At 48.6% G+C, this 15962-nt stretch overlaps 1 protein-coding gene across 1 annotated transcript in view; it reads left to right on the forward strand.

Moving 5' to 3' along the window:
- Window positions 1-4409: 4409 nt before the first annotated feature.
- The window catches only part of ADRA1D (adrenoceptor alpha 1D), a 39759-nt gene continuing 28206 nt past the window's right edge, over window positions 4410-15962 (forward strand). The window contains exon 1 of the mRNA XM_066185393.1: window positions 4410-5526. Within this exon, the coding sequence (XP_066041490.1) occupies window positions 4560-5526 (967 nt within the window). The 5' untranslated portion in view covers window positions 4410-4559. The remainder of the gene's footprint in view (window positions 5527-15962) is intronic.

Here is a 15962-nt window from a genome sequence, read left to right on the forward strand (position 1 = left end):
TTAGGCTAGACCAGAAACCTTCCAACCAAGAGGACAGGGAGTCCACTGAAGGAGGAGCCTTCAGCCACCATGAAGGGAGGTTTTGGAAAAGACAAATCCATCTCCAGGAAAGGGGCTCAGACCAGATCTCCATCATTCTTCCCATGTGTGCTCTGAGATCACAGCACTTGAGTAGGGGAGCAAACAGTTAAAAACCAAACCATACCCAGAGCAGCCACATTCACATGAAAAGGAGAAAACTGGGAAAAAATAGTAAATGTAGTAAGATGTGATAGTGACTGGGATGGGATGTGGGAGCAGAAAGGCAAAGGAAAAGGGAATTGTAATCCATGTCTGAGCAAGTTTGGGTAGATACAGAGGATGCTCAAAGTTTCTTTTCCTCCACCTTTATCATTCAGTTAAAAAAAGCTATTTCCTTTTCCTTCCTGCCTCATTTATTAAGCCATAAACATTCACAGCATAGCCTGACTTTTTCTAGACTTCAATAAAATTGCAAGAATATAAAAACACCAACAAAACATGCATTCATCACAAAAAACTTCACTTACATCAAGAAAAAGAATTCACCCCAACAAAGTCAAAATAACTTCTTAGGGTCATTTAGGTTGAGAAAGAATAAGATCATAGCACCAACAAAGGTGGACAGTTTACCCCACCCCTCATTCAAAATCAAAATTCCCCACATTTCTAATGCTCTTCAGCAATTGCCCAGTCCAGGTTTTGCCCATTACATCTCCCAGTTATTGTCCTGACCTCAAATTTCTCCAGAGCCCCCCCGTTTGGAAAGAAAAGGTGCAGCAGAACAGGTTGGAACCATCCCTTGCAATCACTTTCAGCTCATTTTTAATATGCTTGAAGACCTGGGAGCAGCACAGGAGCCAGCAGAGCCGGACTTGACCTCAGAGGGACAAACAGTGAAGACTGATCTTGCCTTTCCAGAGGATTTTTGGGTGCCCTGGTCAAGGCAAGGCAAACCCACCTTTGCAATCAATTAAATATTATGAATTTGCCACTGTTCTGCATTGGCTGTGAGCAGGATCCATTTCTCCCAGCTCTGGATCTAGGGGATGCTGCAGGCAGATGCACCATGGATAATTTCCATTGCAGAGCAAGAGTAGAGTTACAGAACCATGGTTTGGGTTGGAAAGGGCCTTAAAGATTATTTATTTCCAACTCCCTGCCATGGGCAGGGACATCTCCCACCCAGAGTACCACTCTCCTTGGTATAAACCCCAGAGTGTTTGCAAATGTTGATCAAAATCCTTTAAGCTCTGGAGCTTTAAACCAAAAAATTGCCTTTCCTTTCCAAGATTTGGACATAACATGTAATTACAGCATGGCAAACACTGTTCACCAGGTGTGTGTGTCTTTTTATCTATCTGTTCACATCCCCAAATGGCCCCACCTAAATTCCAGGATAACTTCTGCCCTAAAAGGGTAAAAAGAGAGGGAGGAAAGGGATGAAAGGCATCAAGAGGGAAGAGATGTACCTCCAGAATGGCAAGATCCCAGGTGCTCAGACATTTCTGTATGTGTTTACTTCAAATTCTTCCATGCAGACCTACCACAACACTTTTATTTGGGTTTGCATCAGTACAAACCTGTTCCTCATTAGTTTAAATTAACCATAATGGCCCTGATTTGGAGAGAAACAAGATGAAAAGCAAGGAGGTGACTGACAGGACAGCAGTGAGCTCTGATGTGCTTTAGCTGAGATGCAGTGACAGCACAGGATGTGATCTCTCCCTGCCCTGGTGGAGAGGGCAAAGGCACCAGTGCAACCTCAAGGGTTTTCTGTGTGGTTGGGGCAGATGTGGCAGCCCCCAGGCTCTTACCCCCACCAAAAATTGTCCCTTCAGCTCTCCCATCCCATCCTTGCAGCCCATTCAAGCCCTGCAGTCCATGTCAGCTCAAACCTCTCAGCAACAAGGACAAGCTGTGTTTGGAGACATCAGGAGAGGAGGAGAGCTCACCCAGGGAGGGCAGGATCAGGACAGATGCAAAATCTTCATCCCAATGAACCTCTCTTTTCTTCCTACATGGTTAAAATCTAGCTGAACATGAGAAGCTTCAGTCTAGCCTTCACTTTGGAGCAAGGCACATGTTTTCTTTATCTCTGGGTGTCACTGGATAGATTAGATGAGATATATTTATCTCCACAGCAATCTGTGTTGCTGCAAAGATAGGGCTACAAAATTCCATGGGATGAGATCTTCCCATGCTGAGTTTAGCATCCCAGTAAGAAACAATCCTTCATTTTGGTAGCTGACATGTTTTCATCAAAACATAAGGAAAATGAATTTGACCTCAAGTGTTGGGTGTTTGGGCTTTTTTTTCTTTTTGATTCATATTTTAAAAGCTTTCAAGTGTTTGTTGGGTGGGTTATTTTAAGCAAAACCATTCTTATGAACATTTTCCTTGTGCAGTATTTGTTCCTATTTTCTTGTATTTTCAAGTTTTCTAGTTCTCAGCAGGGCCAAAACCCTAGCTTAAGGAAGTTGAGTGAAATCTTAAGGAAGAAAAAAAGTGCATGACAGAAAGGAGGAAAATAAAAAATGTGTCATTTCCTGCAATGATTATCAAGGGAAATAAAGGAATAAATAAGCTATAATAATTTCTGTCCACTCTCATACCCATTGAATGTACAGACCTCCCATACTCTGACAACACCAGTTCAATCATCCCACTGTCCACTTGGCCTACCCTTTAAAACAACTTTTTTTTAGGGGAAAAAAAAAAAAAAAAAGTTGAAAAATCACGGATAAACACACTCTAAGGAAATATTTCCTGTGTACAGTAGAAAGAAGCTGAAGGAAAGCCCCTGTTCACCAGAGGGGTCGGTCCCCATTGCAATGTATGGAGGCAGGTCACTGGGAGGAAACCAGTGTAAACAGGATCTGCTTTTATCAGTGGGAAAAAAAAACCCCAGCCCTGTCTAAATTAGCCAGAAATACGTGCCTAAATGTTACAGTCACAAGCTGCCGTGTCCAAGCCTTGCTGCAGGGTTCAGTTATGGAGCATGGAGCTGTCCCCAAATGCAAGACCATGACTGTCCCTTCTGCTTTGGGAAGGAGCTCATGAGGGAATTACCTGCACCCCGAGCAGGATGCCTGGGTTGGGGGGTCAGGATTGGGAGAACAGGGTTTGGCATGGGAAGGATGCTTGATGGAAGCCCTGGATGCAGGACCATAAAGGAAACCTGGCAAGGCATCCTTTTTGTGGGATGCTGGGGCTGGGGGAGACAGGATAGCTGTGCATGGCATCCTCCTGGTGGGATGTTGAGGCTGGGGAGGACACGCCAGCCATATAGGACATCTTTGTGGTAGGATCCTGGGAGAGGGGCATGGCAGACTGCCAGGGCATCCTCCTGGTGGGATGCTGGGGCTAGGGGAGGACATGCCAGCCTGGCAGGGCATCCTCCGGGTGGGATGCTGTCGCGGGGTCCCGGCACGCGTGGTCTCCAGAGGGACGGGGCATCCCGCCTGTCCCCGCAGCCCCGGGACCCCGCGCCGCGGGCAAACCCTGCGCTCTGCTGCCCTCCGGCGGTGACGGGCGGGAGCGCCGCACCCCCGGGACTGCACCCAGGGCTGAGGGATCCTCATGGGGCTGAACCCCACTGCTGAGTGACCCTCCTGGGAATGCACCCCAAGACTGAGTGATGCTCCTGGGAATGCACTTAACTTCTGAGTGATCCTCCTGGGGCTGAACTCCAGTACTGAGTGATCCTTTCTGGGACTTCACCCACTGCTGAGTGGCCCTCCTGGGGCTGCACCCCAGCACTGAGTGACTCCTTCTGGGGCTGAGCACCAGTTCTGCGAGATCCCTCCTGGGGGCTGCACCCCACGGCTGCGAAACCCCCGAGAGCTGCACTCCAGTACTGAGTGACCCTCCTGGGGCTGCACCCCAGTGCTGCGAGACCCTCCCGGGGGTTGCCTCCTCCCAGAGCGTGCCTGGACCCCCTCAAACATCATCATCTCGCCTGGACCCTCTCCACGACCTCTCCTCTCCCCGCCTGCTCTGCTGCCGGCTTCACTGTACCCCGGGCTCGCCTCGTCCTGCAAAGCAGCGCTGTCGCTGCCGCCTCCTCCTCCTCCTCCTCCCCCGGCGGCACCTGACGCGCGGGGCTCCCGCCCGCCCCCGGCCCGTCCGGCCCCTCCCGCCGCTGCCGGTCCAAGCGCGAAGCCGCGGAGCCGCCGGGCGCTGCCGGCCGTGCCCAGCGCAGCCCCTGGAGCATGCGAGGGCGGCGGGGGAGCTCTGACCGCGCTGCCCCCCCGGGCGGGCCGGCGGCGGGGCTGAGCGGCGGGGACAGCGGGGACGGGGGGCAGCGCGGGCGGACGGCGTGAAGCGGGCGGGGGGCGACGGGCAGCGCGCCCTGCCCTCCCTTCCTCCCTCTCTCTCCATCCCTCCATCCCTCTCTCCGTCCATCCCTCCACCCCGGCCGGGGGAGAGAGGCGCGGAGAACGTCTTGGCGGGGGCTGCCAGCCGGGGATCATGCCGGGGGAGCTGCGCCTCGGCACCGCTTTCTCCTCGCCCTCAATGGAGCCCGGACTTTTTCTACAATGACTTTCCCCGAGCTGAGCAATGGCAGCTTGAGTGGGAACCGGACGGGACAAGGCAGCCAGAGCGCTGCCAACCGGTCCTGGGGGCTGCAAGGGGAGGAGACCCCCGAGGGCAACGGCACCACGCTGACTTTCGCCTTGGATGTGCAGGCAGTGGGCGTCGGGGTCTTCCTGGCCGTCTTCATCCTCTCGGCCATCGTGGGGAACATCCTGGTCATCCTCTCAGTGGCTTGCAACCGGCACCTGCAGACGGTCACCAACTACTTCATCGTCAACCTGGCCATCGCCGACCTGCTGCTCAGCACCACCGTGCTGCCCTTCTCAGCCACCCTGGAGGTGTTGGGCTTCTGGGTGTTTGGGCGCATCTTCTGCAACATCTGGGCAGCGGTGGACGTGCTGTGCTGCTCTGCCTCCATCATGAGCCTGTGCATCATCTCCGTGGACAGGTACATTGGCGTCAAGTACTCCCTCAAGTACCCCACCATCATGACCGAGAGGAAAGCGGGGGTCATCCTCGTGGTGGTCTGGCTCTCCTCCATGGTCATCTCCATCGGGCCACTGCTGGGCTGGAAGGAACCCCCGCCGCCAGATGAGAGCATCTGCAGCATCACAGAGGAGCCAGGCTATGCCCTGTTCTCCTCCCTCTTCTCCTTCTACTTGCCCCTCATGGTCATCCTGGTGATGTACTTCAGGATTTACGTGGTGGCCAGGCGCACCACCCGGAGCCTGGAGGCAGGGGTCAAGAAGGAGAGGAACAAGTCCATGGAGGTGGTGCTGCGCATCCACTGCCGCAGCGTGCTGGAGGAGCCTCTCTCCAGCACCCGGAGCAAGGGGCACAACTTCAGGAGCTCCCTCTCCGTGCGGCTCCTCAAGTTCTCCCGGGAGAAAAAAGCAGCCAAGACTTTGGCCATCGTCGTGGGTGTTTTCATCCTCTGCTGGTTCCCCTTCTTCTTCATCCTGCCTTTTGGTAAGTGACCCCATCCCAGCTCTGCTGCCTGGGGCTGATCCCCTGGGGACCTGCTCCTTGGGACAAACTTTTCAGGACAAAACTCATGCATGGAAATGAAGGATAGGTGACTGAGAGGTGAATAAACCAGCGATGAATTAATTCAATTAATTAACACTTATTCAATATTTATTAAGCAAAGTCATATAATCAATCAAAGTAGATAGCAAATGAATAAAATAGCAGCATAATAATTGCTTTAATTAATTCATTCTGTATTCAGCATTTTAACTAACAAAGTGCAGGCTAAGGAGTAAGCAGCTCTGTTTCAAACAGACTGTTTTTATGGCACAGTGGTTTCCAAATAGTTTTGCTATCTTCTCGTTCTCCCAACTTGGGAACTGCACCTGGATATGCCCCTGTGAGTCCAGGGCTCCCACCTCTGTTGGAGATGAGTGAGGTTTTATCCCTCCAAGGAGTGTGTCAGAGCCTGAAGCACAAATCTTCACTTCCCACGTTGCTGTTGTGCAGGAACCTGGAGCAGGACCAGATGTTATCCATAAGGGTGATGGGTGAAGATCCCATGTAGTTTTCCAGGACTGATCCACCACCCCCAGGAGCTGTGGCCCTGCTGTAGTGCCCGTGTACTCATTTAGGGTTTTCTCATGAGTTGTGCTCTAAAGTTTTGGCAAGTTGGTTGTGAAAACGATGCTCCCCCCTGTGTGCAGGGGAGGCTGAGCAGGCACAGAACCCACCAGGGACGTGTGATGTCCAGAGCAATGTCCCCTTCCAGCACCAGTGGCCCAGGATGTGCAGGGAAGCCTGTGCTCCTCATACTGACAGCAGGCACACAGCTCAGGGGACCTGATTAACCCTCTGGAATGCTGTAGCTAAACCTGGAGCTGGGAAGAAAGAGATTAAAATATTTCCTGAGTGTCAGCAGCAGGTTTTGCACAGAGCTCAGCAAAGCAGAGAGGTCTGTCATTCCGTCTGCTAGCTGGGACCCACGTGTCCCACAGCCCATGGGGGACTTGTGTCCCACCAACCCCACGGCCAATGGAACATTCATTACAGCTGGGACTGCACTTTTTCTCAGGGCTTTTTAAATCCTCTTGATCGGGGCTGCCTCTCAAGTCAGTGGGAACAGCATCATGACTACAGAACAGATTTTGACCTGCTGAGGTTTTGAGCTCCTTCCAGCACTGGGGCTGTTTCCCGGGGCTGTGTCCCCAGGGACAGCTGGAGCTCAGGGCTCTGGGACACCCTCCAGTGGGATAATCCACTGGGATTGATGGTGCCTCAAGAGCTGAGGTGTCCCTGGAGTGGTGAATCAGGGCTATGCATGAATCTGCTCTCACTGTGCTGCTGTCTGGTGCCTCTTTGCTCCAGGGTCTCCCTGTGGGTGAGAGTGGTGTTTGGGGGTTTGGCTCAGCTCTCCACAGGACTGAAATCATTGCTGTGAGGAATTTTCACCCTGTAGGAGCATTGCAGTTGATGGTATAACTCAGGCAGGGAGCATGCTGTAAGGCTGCACTGCACTCCTCTCCCTGCAAGACCCGGGATGAATTATCACATTTGACCATGCCTCAGTTTCCCTTTCAGTGATCAGATGTATTGGGGGGAATGGAGGGGAGGTGGTGTAGCCTGCAAATAAACAGTTTGGGAATTGTGGGGCTCAGGGAGATGCCAGTACCTAAAGGCTGAGCTCTCTGAGCGCCCCAGTCTGATATTCCCTTGGCCAACCAGGGCAGGAACCAGCTCCAAACCTCATTTGCACCTTTACACCTTAAAATCACAAAACCATGGAATGTTTTGGGATGGAAGGGACTTTAAAGATTGTCTAGTTCCAACCACCTGTCAATCTTCCAGCTAATGAAGCTGGAAATCAGGATCCTGTTCCTCTGAGTTACTCCCAGCACTTCGAACTAGAGAAGGAACCTCAGGCAGATACTTTTCAGTAGAAAAAAATAATTTTATTTTGTTTTACCATACCTGTTCTGCCTTGAAACTGTTGAACCAGCTTCTCTGCTGATGTAAATCAGAGGAGTCAGAGGAGTCACACTGATTTCTACCAGCTAAAAATCCAAACTTCATTCTTTAGGTACCTCCCATGAACCCATTTGCTTCCTCAGAGCACACAACTGGCCGAGTCCTTTATAAACACAGCTTTGATCTTTACTTCCTGCCATATTATATGTACAATATAAACACAGCAAAAGTTAATTTATTTTATGACTAAAAAATATGCTGCCTCTGATTCCCCCCCCCCCCTTTATTAATTGCAATTTCCTATTCAAATCTGAGAATCGTTTGATGCTGTCAAGAAGGGAACAGAAACTTCTAATCTTGGATTTTACAGCTCAGGAGACAGGTCTGAAACTTGCAGAAATCAGTAAATTTTACTGTAAATCCACAAACTAAACATGCTGGGGCCAACTCTGCTAAACAGAAGGTTGTAAGTGGTAAATTTGAATGGGTTTTATTTATTTCATTAGACAAAATAAGGTGAAAGAATTCAGGACCAACTGAAAATTCTATTGACGCACATTTTAAACGAAAGTGAAACTCCCGTGAGAAACAAAATAACTTTCAATTGAAGAGCAATGTATTGTTTCAACTTAAGAGTAAATGGGAATTTATTAAAATTCAGAGACATTTCAAATTGAGCCTTCAAATCACATCAAAGTGAAATGAATAAATGATCTATTTTCTTCTGAAAATATCCAAATGTTTTGATTCTTTTTCTCTCTCGTTGACATGAACTTGCAAGAAGCCATCATTGAGTCACACTGTTCACTGATGTCTGATAAAAATTTTTGGTAAAATTAAATTTTTCAAGTGACAAAAAAGACTCTCAGCTCCACTTAAAAGTCCTTCAGCACTCAGAAACTTCCATACTCGTGCCGTTCTTGGTGTCTCTGAGTCTGCACACATCTTCATCACTCTCCACAGAGTAGCTCCCACATTAGTTACACGAGAGTAGCATTCATCACATCAATGCCGAAAAGCTGAAATAACCCAAAATTTCAAATAAGAAGAGCTATGCGTGCGTGCGCTAAATGCTGTCAGCCATTTCCCCGTGCTCAAATAATCTACAATGATTTTTTCTTTAAATCAGCTCGAACTCCCTGATACCGCCACAGCCTGTTCATCAGCTGAGTAATTTAACTCCCTCTTGGGTGTATGGTCACATTCCCTGAGCACAGGATGCTATCACCAGGAGTTTAAATACAATTAACAGCTTCTGTGGCTAATGAGGATCTTTAGCACCAGGTTGTTCAACCCAAGATGAAATCCCAGTTTGTAGTTCGTGTTTAGGTCATGTCTTTGCTGAGTGTGGAGAGCAGTGGAGCTCTCCCCAACTGCTGTCTGGGGATGCTGGGAGGTGGTTCTGGGGTTTGTGGCAGAGTTCCTGTTCCCTGAGCAAACACCTGGCAAGAGAATTTAACTGGAGACTTTTCAGAGATGTGGGACCAGGAATTTAAGGCAGGTTTGTAGCATAGGGTTCATCTCCCTTTGATTGTCTCAGGCCACAGAGATGCTCCAAGGGCTGGTTGCCCTCTGGTCTGGAGCCAGCCTGGGGGTGTTCATCTGGAGAGGAGAAGGCTCCAGGGAGTCCTCAGTGCCTAAAGGAGGCTTATAAAAGGGGAGAGAATTACTTCTTACATGGGCAGAAATTGATAGGACAAGGGGCAGTGTTTTGAAACTGCCAGAGGACAGGGTTGGATGGGATATTGGGAAGAAATTCCTCCCTGTGAGTGTGGGGAGGCCCTGTCACAGGTTTCCCCAGATAAGGTGTGGCTGCCCCTGGATCCCTGGAAGTGTCCAAGGCCAGTTTGGAGCAACCTGGGATAGTGGGAGGTGTCCCTGCCCATGGCATGGGTGGTGTTGGTTCCAACTCAAACCATAGCATGATTCTATGACTACAAAAGCATCCAGGCACAACTAATGAGCTGATGGTGTCTGCACTGCAGGTATTTGCAGAAACGTGGGATATATCTAGTCTGGACTTTTTACTCGATGATCTCTGAGGGCTTTTTCAACTTTAACAATTTTGTGACTCTACAGAGGCTTCACTGGCTCTTTTGCTGATGGAAAATCCTGATAAAAGTTAGGTGCTGCGTTTGTTCTTGCAGTAGGACACCTATGCCAGGTGGTCAGGGAACCAGAACCCCCTAAAGGTAGTCACCTGCTTTCTCAAACCTGATCCTAAAGGAAGTAAATAAGATTAGGAGTAGGGAGGGAGGCCTGATTCCCATCACTCTTCAGCTGGGGAGCACCTGAAGTCAATGTGAGGTCTCAGACAGGACCATTCCAGGACTGGAGGTCAAGACCTTCTCCATCAGCACCTCAGAAGGATCTAGGAGGAAACAGCCATGCCTTGGGATCAAGGATGAACTAGCTGGTACCCAGGATGGTGATTTATGTACCCCAGTGTCTCTGTTTTTTAAGCATGTTCCAGTCTGAGCTCCTGTGGTGGGCTCCCATGTTTGTTATTCTTTGGTCAGGATTTGGTCAGAAATCAAGACTGGTGTGAGAAAGAAAGACATATAATGAGAAATGAGGAAACACTGTAGTTAGTTCCACACAAGGGTGAAGGCCACAACCCAAGGCTCCCTTCACTCTGTCCATCCACAAGCAGCAGCCAAGGAATGCCTGAAGAGATCCCTGAGCATGGATAAAAACCCTCCAGACTGACTATCTAATGTGTACCTTGGGCTGGTGACTTGCTGTGTTTGCGGTGGAAGCTGCTGCTCATTTCCAGGTATGATTCAGAAGAACAGTGATCTGGCTTTTCCACCTTCACCCTGAAGGAAAGGCAGCTGCTACACCAGCCAGGCTCTGAAAAGTCTCCTTCAAGCCAAAATATATTTTTAGCTGCTGTTTGACATAGGGCAGGAGCCCTTTCACAAAGTGTTTTGCAGAGCCGTAGCAGTGCTCAACTTCAGGAAGTGCCGCTTGTAAAATAAATTATGGGGAAAATACTGTGAAAGCGCATTTCAAATCTGTTCTGGTAGAAATGGAGACTTTAATTCTCGGCTGGTAAAAAAGCATTTAGCATGGTTTCCTAATAGAAAAAGGGCTTATGTTATCACTCTGTGCCTGTGGTGAACTCACCACCTGATGAACTCTTTGGTGATGGAATCACAGGACAGTTTGGGTTGGGGGGGACCTGAAAGTTCATCTCATTCCACCTCTGCCACCCCTCTTCCACTAGAGTAGGTGGCTCCAAGTCCTATTCCCTCACCTGACCTGGTCATGCTGCTCTGGATGGAGCCCATCATCAGTCCCAGTCACATTTGAAAAAGTGCTAAAAGTGGTCTAATATCCCAAGTTCCTATAAAAATGGACAGATGGGTGAAGGACTGAAAACTTCTATACTCTCCCTCACAGAAGGAAGGTTCAGAGAGCTCAGCACCCAGTTAGACATCAGAAAATATTAAAAATCTACCACAAGACACAATCCCAGGAAAAACCCAAACTTTAGTGTTGTTGTGCACAGGAGGACCTGATAAAAAAAAAGGTGATTTGAAAGTAGAAGGATAAAAGTACACTTAATTACTTTGATTGTCAGGGCAGTTCCTTGTATCTCCTGGAATTTTCTGAGTTATGGAAGTCACAGAACTGACATAGAGAAATGAATGCAAATTGCTCTGGAATAATTATCTATGACCCAGAGCATCAGATCAAACTGGAACAAGAGCAGTTGGGATGAACCATTCCATCTGCCACATGTTCCCCGTTGTTCCTGGTTCACAGAAACCACACAGTGATTAAAGACACCAGCAAAGACACAGGGCCTCAAAAGCTGCTGGTACCAAGCTCTGCTTGGATTTATTGAACATCGTCCAGGCAAGAGGCAACACAGGATGTTCCCATCAAATGGGCTCATGTCAAATTACCATAAATTCATTAAAAGGTAGGGGATGGATGGATGGATGGATGGATGGATGGATGGATGGATGGATGGATGGATGGATCTTCCAGCCCATCTCCCTTTCTCAAGAGGAGAACACTTGGCCCAAAAACATTCCCGAACCATTTCAAGACTATTCTTAAAGCATTAAAGTGAGGGGAAATCCATTGCTTTCCCTGACAAATTTTCCTTTTGGTTCAGCAGCCCTCAGATGTGATTTCTGCTTCTCTTTTGCTCACTCAGAGTGTCTGCAATAGCATCAAAGCTGTGTAGCAGCCTGCCAGAGTGTCATCCCTGGGGCATGACAGCAGGGATGTGTGCAGTAGGAAAGGCACAGGGACACATGGCGATGTGCAGCCCACTGGGATAGCACTGGGGGAACAGTGGATTCACCTGCAGGGATTGTGTCTGTGTAGAGAAACTCAGCAGAAAAACAACCTGAGAGCTGGGTTTCCCTCCAGGCAAAACACATTCCCATCCTGCAGGAGGGCACAGGAGAGAATTACAAGTAGGCACATGGATAACAAGCCTATGAGTAAATTATGCAGCCAAAGCATTAGTATTGGTTCCATCCACGTGCCCAAGTGCAGAAGACACCAGGATGCAGAAAAACAGGGAAACACTCCATAGTTGTTTGGAAATAATCAGCCAGAAACAAGTATTTGGAGCCCAAGTGTTTCCTACCCATTACCTGTGTGGGAAGGCAGAGGTGGACAGAGGGGCTCTGTGCAGTTTTTGCTGTTATAAGATGCCTCATTCTGGACCTCAGTTAATGATTTGGACACCCAAATTTGAACATCTGCTCTGCTTCTGCCTGGCCAAAGCAATGCAGTGATTTGGAGTAGGACCCAGATATTCCATGACTTGTGTAAGGGATTATTCTGCTTCCAATCCACCCTCCACACCACCAAATAAAACTATTTAAAGCCAAATGTCCATTTTTATATGGCAGGGTCCTGACGCATCTTGAGGCTGTTGCTATAAGGAGTGTACAACAAACAGGGAAAAAAACAGACCCTGAAAAACTTGAAACTACTGGAATTCAGTGAGTAAAATGTTACTCAAAAATGTTAAATGTTACTCAAAAATGAGTAAAATGTTACTAAAATCTCTCAGTGGGAGTTTTGGAACCAATACCAGAATACACCACATAACAGTAAATTCATCTATATTAAACTGGGTTTGATGGCTTTATTATATTTGACAAAACAAGTGTATTTCCTTGGGAAAGCAACATGAATTATCTTCTGATGGATCAGTAGGAGTTTTTCCTGCTGTGATTAGTGTGTTGTATTCTAGGTAGGGCTAATAGCACCTTTGGTATTCTGGGACCCTTCTGGGATAAAGATCCAGTTTGTGGTGTCAGACATTATCTATCAGGTGAAATTTTCTATTTTGTGTCCCTGCAACAAGCTGAGATTGTTCTGCCAATTGTGAGACAACATGCAATTTGGAAGGGCATGGGGCATGGGGCACACAGAAAACACAGCAGTGGTGGCACCATCAGCTGCCCCTTGTCCTGGTTTGAGACCAGAGGACTTGGCTTCAGAGCTGCTTCCAGCTGTGAAAGATGATGGGAAAACCACAGAGTTTGGTTCTTGGGGTCTCTATCCTTGCAGGTACAAAGCAGGAGATTTATTTCCGTCATTTCTTATGGGATAACTTGCTGGATTGATTCTGATTCTAGTGAATCAGCTTTGTTCATTGATTCGGATGATGTTTAGGAAGAATTCCTTCATGGGAAGGGTTGTCAAACACCTGCAAAGGCTGCCTGGGCAGTGGTGGAATCCCCACCCCTGGAAGGATTTAAAAGCCATGTGGATGTGGCACTTGGAATGGTGGGACTTTGTGATCTTAGAGAGCTTTTCCAACCACAGTGGCTCTGTGATTCCCTGACTCTACTTCTGCCTGCCCTGCTTCCTCTGATTTGGTGCTCTATGAAACTGTCACGTGGAAACAGAAGACTGCGCTTCGCCCTGAACCATAATTTATGGGTGAGATCAGCCCAGGGATGAATTAACTGGAGTGGCTGGAACAGGAGATGGTTTTTTGCTGCTCCTAATGAATAGCCTTTCTCCAAGAGGGCTCCTAGCTGATGCCTTTGGAGCCAAGCCCAAGAACCACCAGATCTGGTGGCAGAAAACCAACTGCTAGCTTTGATCAAGAGAGGGTGTTTCCTCCTCCTGGGCAGTTTCCAACCTGAGGCAATTCACAGCTTAGTCATTAAGGCCCCTGAAATGCAACTTTTATTTTTACCCCCTCTAGTCGCTGGTAAAAAAAAAAAAAATCAAAAAGAAATATTTACAAGGAACTCCTGCTGGGAGAGATCCCTGCACCTGCCAAGTCCAAGCCATCTTTCCCATTGTTCACAGTGAGCAAATTGATGGCATTCAGTTAAGGAAGATCAGCAGGAGATGGGGAATACAGGACTGGCCCCAGACAGCTCTTTTCAGCACAAATCTGCTCAAGAAGTGTGCCTGGAGCTGTAGGAACATGGGGTTGTTGGTGCCACTTGGTTTCAGGACCTGGAATCAAACTTGCTCCTCTTGTTTCCAGGAGTTTATTTGTCATGGTTAATGGGATCTGTATTTCCCCCAGTGAGTCAGAGGCTGGAGCAAATCACAGGGGTTTCCCTGTCTGATCTCCTGAATTAAAGAACTCCTGGCTGTATTCCCCTGCAAGGTTCTTGCAATGTAAGACTTCAAGTGCTGAGAAACCCAAAAACAAAGCTGAAAACCTTCCAAAAAATGTCCATGATGGGAAAAAAATAGCCATAAGGCAGCTCCGCAAGAGATCTGCAGTTAAAGGATCAATTATGTAAACATTGAGCAGGGAACAGCCCCCACTGCAAAGAATCTGGCCCCAAATTTTGCTGGAAGGGCTGCACCAGCGTTCAGTCCAGGAGACAGGGGCAAGACCTTGGTGAAAGCATTTAGGTGGGGAAAAGATAAAAAAATAAACTTGTTTGGAATTGGGGAAAATCACATCCTAAACCTAAGATTGATGGTTTGTAGCATAGAGACATTGAGGAATGGGGGTATCTTTGTGGCAGTGAGGCAAGAGGGGGTTAGGGCAGCAGGACCAGGAAAGGGACAGGAATCTCCCCTGCAGCAGGAGGATGATGTGGAGCCAGGCACTGCTAAGGGGAGGATTTCACCAGCACAGTGGTCTTGTGTCACATCTCATCCCTGGCTGTTCTCCAGCTCAAGTTTCCTCAGCTCCACAAATCACTGAGAAACAGCTCATGAGTAATGACAGGGATCACAGAGGGCACTGACCCCAAAATCCAGGGGCTCAGTTTTGAGCCACAAGGTCACCAGATGAAGCTGGGGATGCTGTTATTTCTTGCCCTCTCACCTGAGTGCCCAGCAGGGTACCTGACACCTGTATTCCCTCCCCTGCTGTGTTCTCAGAAATGCAATTTGGAAGGGCATGGGGCACACAGAAGACACAGCAGTGGTGGCACCATCAGCCGCCCCTTGTCCTGGTTTGAGACCAGAGGACTTGGCTCCAGAGCAGCTTCCAGTTTTTGAACCTCAGCCTTTGAAGCCAAGTTCTCTCAGAGACTCTTGCCAAACTGCACCAGGAAAGTTTTTCAGCCATGTGCTCTTTCTGTTCCCATGGTTCCTTCCATAGGAATTATCTGGAAAGCTGTGAGGATGCAGTGTGAAGTCCAGCTGGCAGCCAGCCACGGGCTTGTGGGGATTTGGGGAAATAAAGCAGAGTGACTTTACATCACAGGGTTTGTTTTCTGTGTATTCCTCACTCAGAGATTATCATGGAATCACAGAATGGTTTGGGTTGGATCCCAAGTACCATCCAGTTCCACACCCTGCCATGAGCAGGGACACCTTCCACTAGCCCTGGCTGCTCCAAGCCCCACCCAATCTGTCCTTGGACACTTCCGGGGATCCAGGGGCAGCCACAGCTTCTCTGGGCACCCTGTGTCAGGGCCTCACTACCTTCTCAGTAATGAGAAAGAGAAAGAAGGAGCAAAGCACAGGATTTTCCAAATACTGCATCTCTCCCTTTCTTCTGCCTTGCAAAAGCCGGATTATTTGGGATTAAATCATGCTGTGCTTCACTTTCAGTGACACCACACAGTCGCAGTACTCTTGGGCTCTTTGCGGACTGATCTAATATGATGCACAAGCCTATTAATCACGTGCTTTAGCCTCTTCTGTGTCAGGGGCTGTTCAAACAGTAGTGTTATTTCTAGACTGGAGCAGCTCAAACTAGTGGATCCAGATGGATGTGGGAGGCAGGAGGGCACCCCGTAGTATCTGCAGGCAGGCAGACTGCAGTTTTGCCAGCATTTAGGCAAGGGAGTGGTGCAGATACTGGCAGAGAGCTTCTGCTCTCCTGGGAAAGCCACCCAGGAGAAGGGAACAATTCCCATTGCATCTCATCACCTCCCTTGCCACCACCCTCCCTCCCTGAGCTCCCTTCCCTGAATGCCTCCTTAATCAGTGCTTCCCTTGTCATCCATGGCTCTGATAGACAAGGAATGTAATCATTTCTGGTGTGCAGGTTGACAAAG

Source organism: Chamaea fasciata, unplaced genomic scaffold, assembly GCF_029207755.1.
Source record: "Chamaea fasciata isolate MVZ Bird 193981 ecotype frontalis unplaced genomic scaffold, bChaFas1.0.hap1 SCAF_6, whole genome shotgun sequence".
In the NCBI taxonomy this organism is placed as follows: Eukaryota; Metazoa; Chordata; class Aves; order Passeriformes; family Sylviidae; genus Chamaea; species Chamaea fasciata.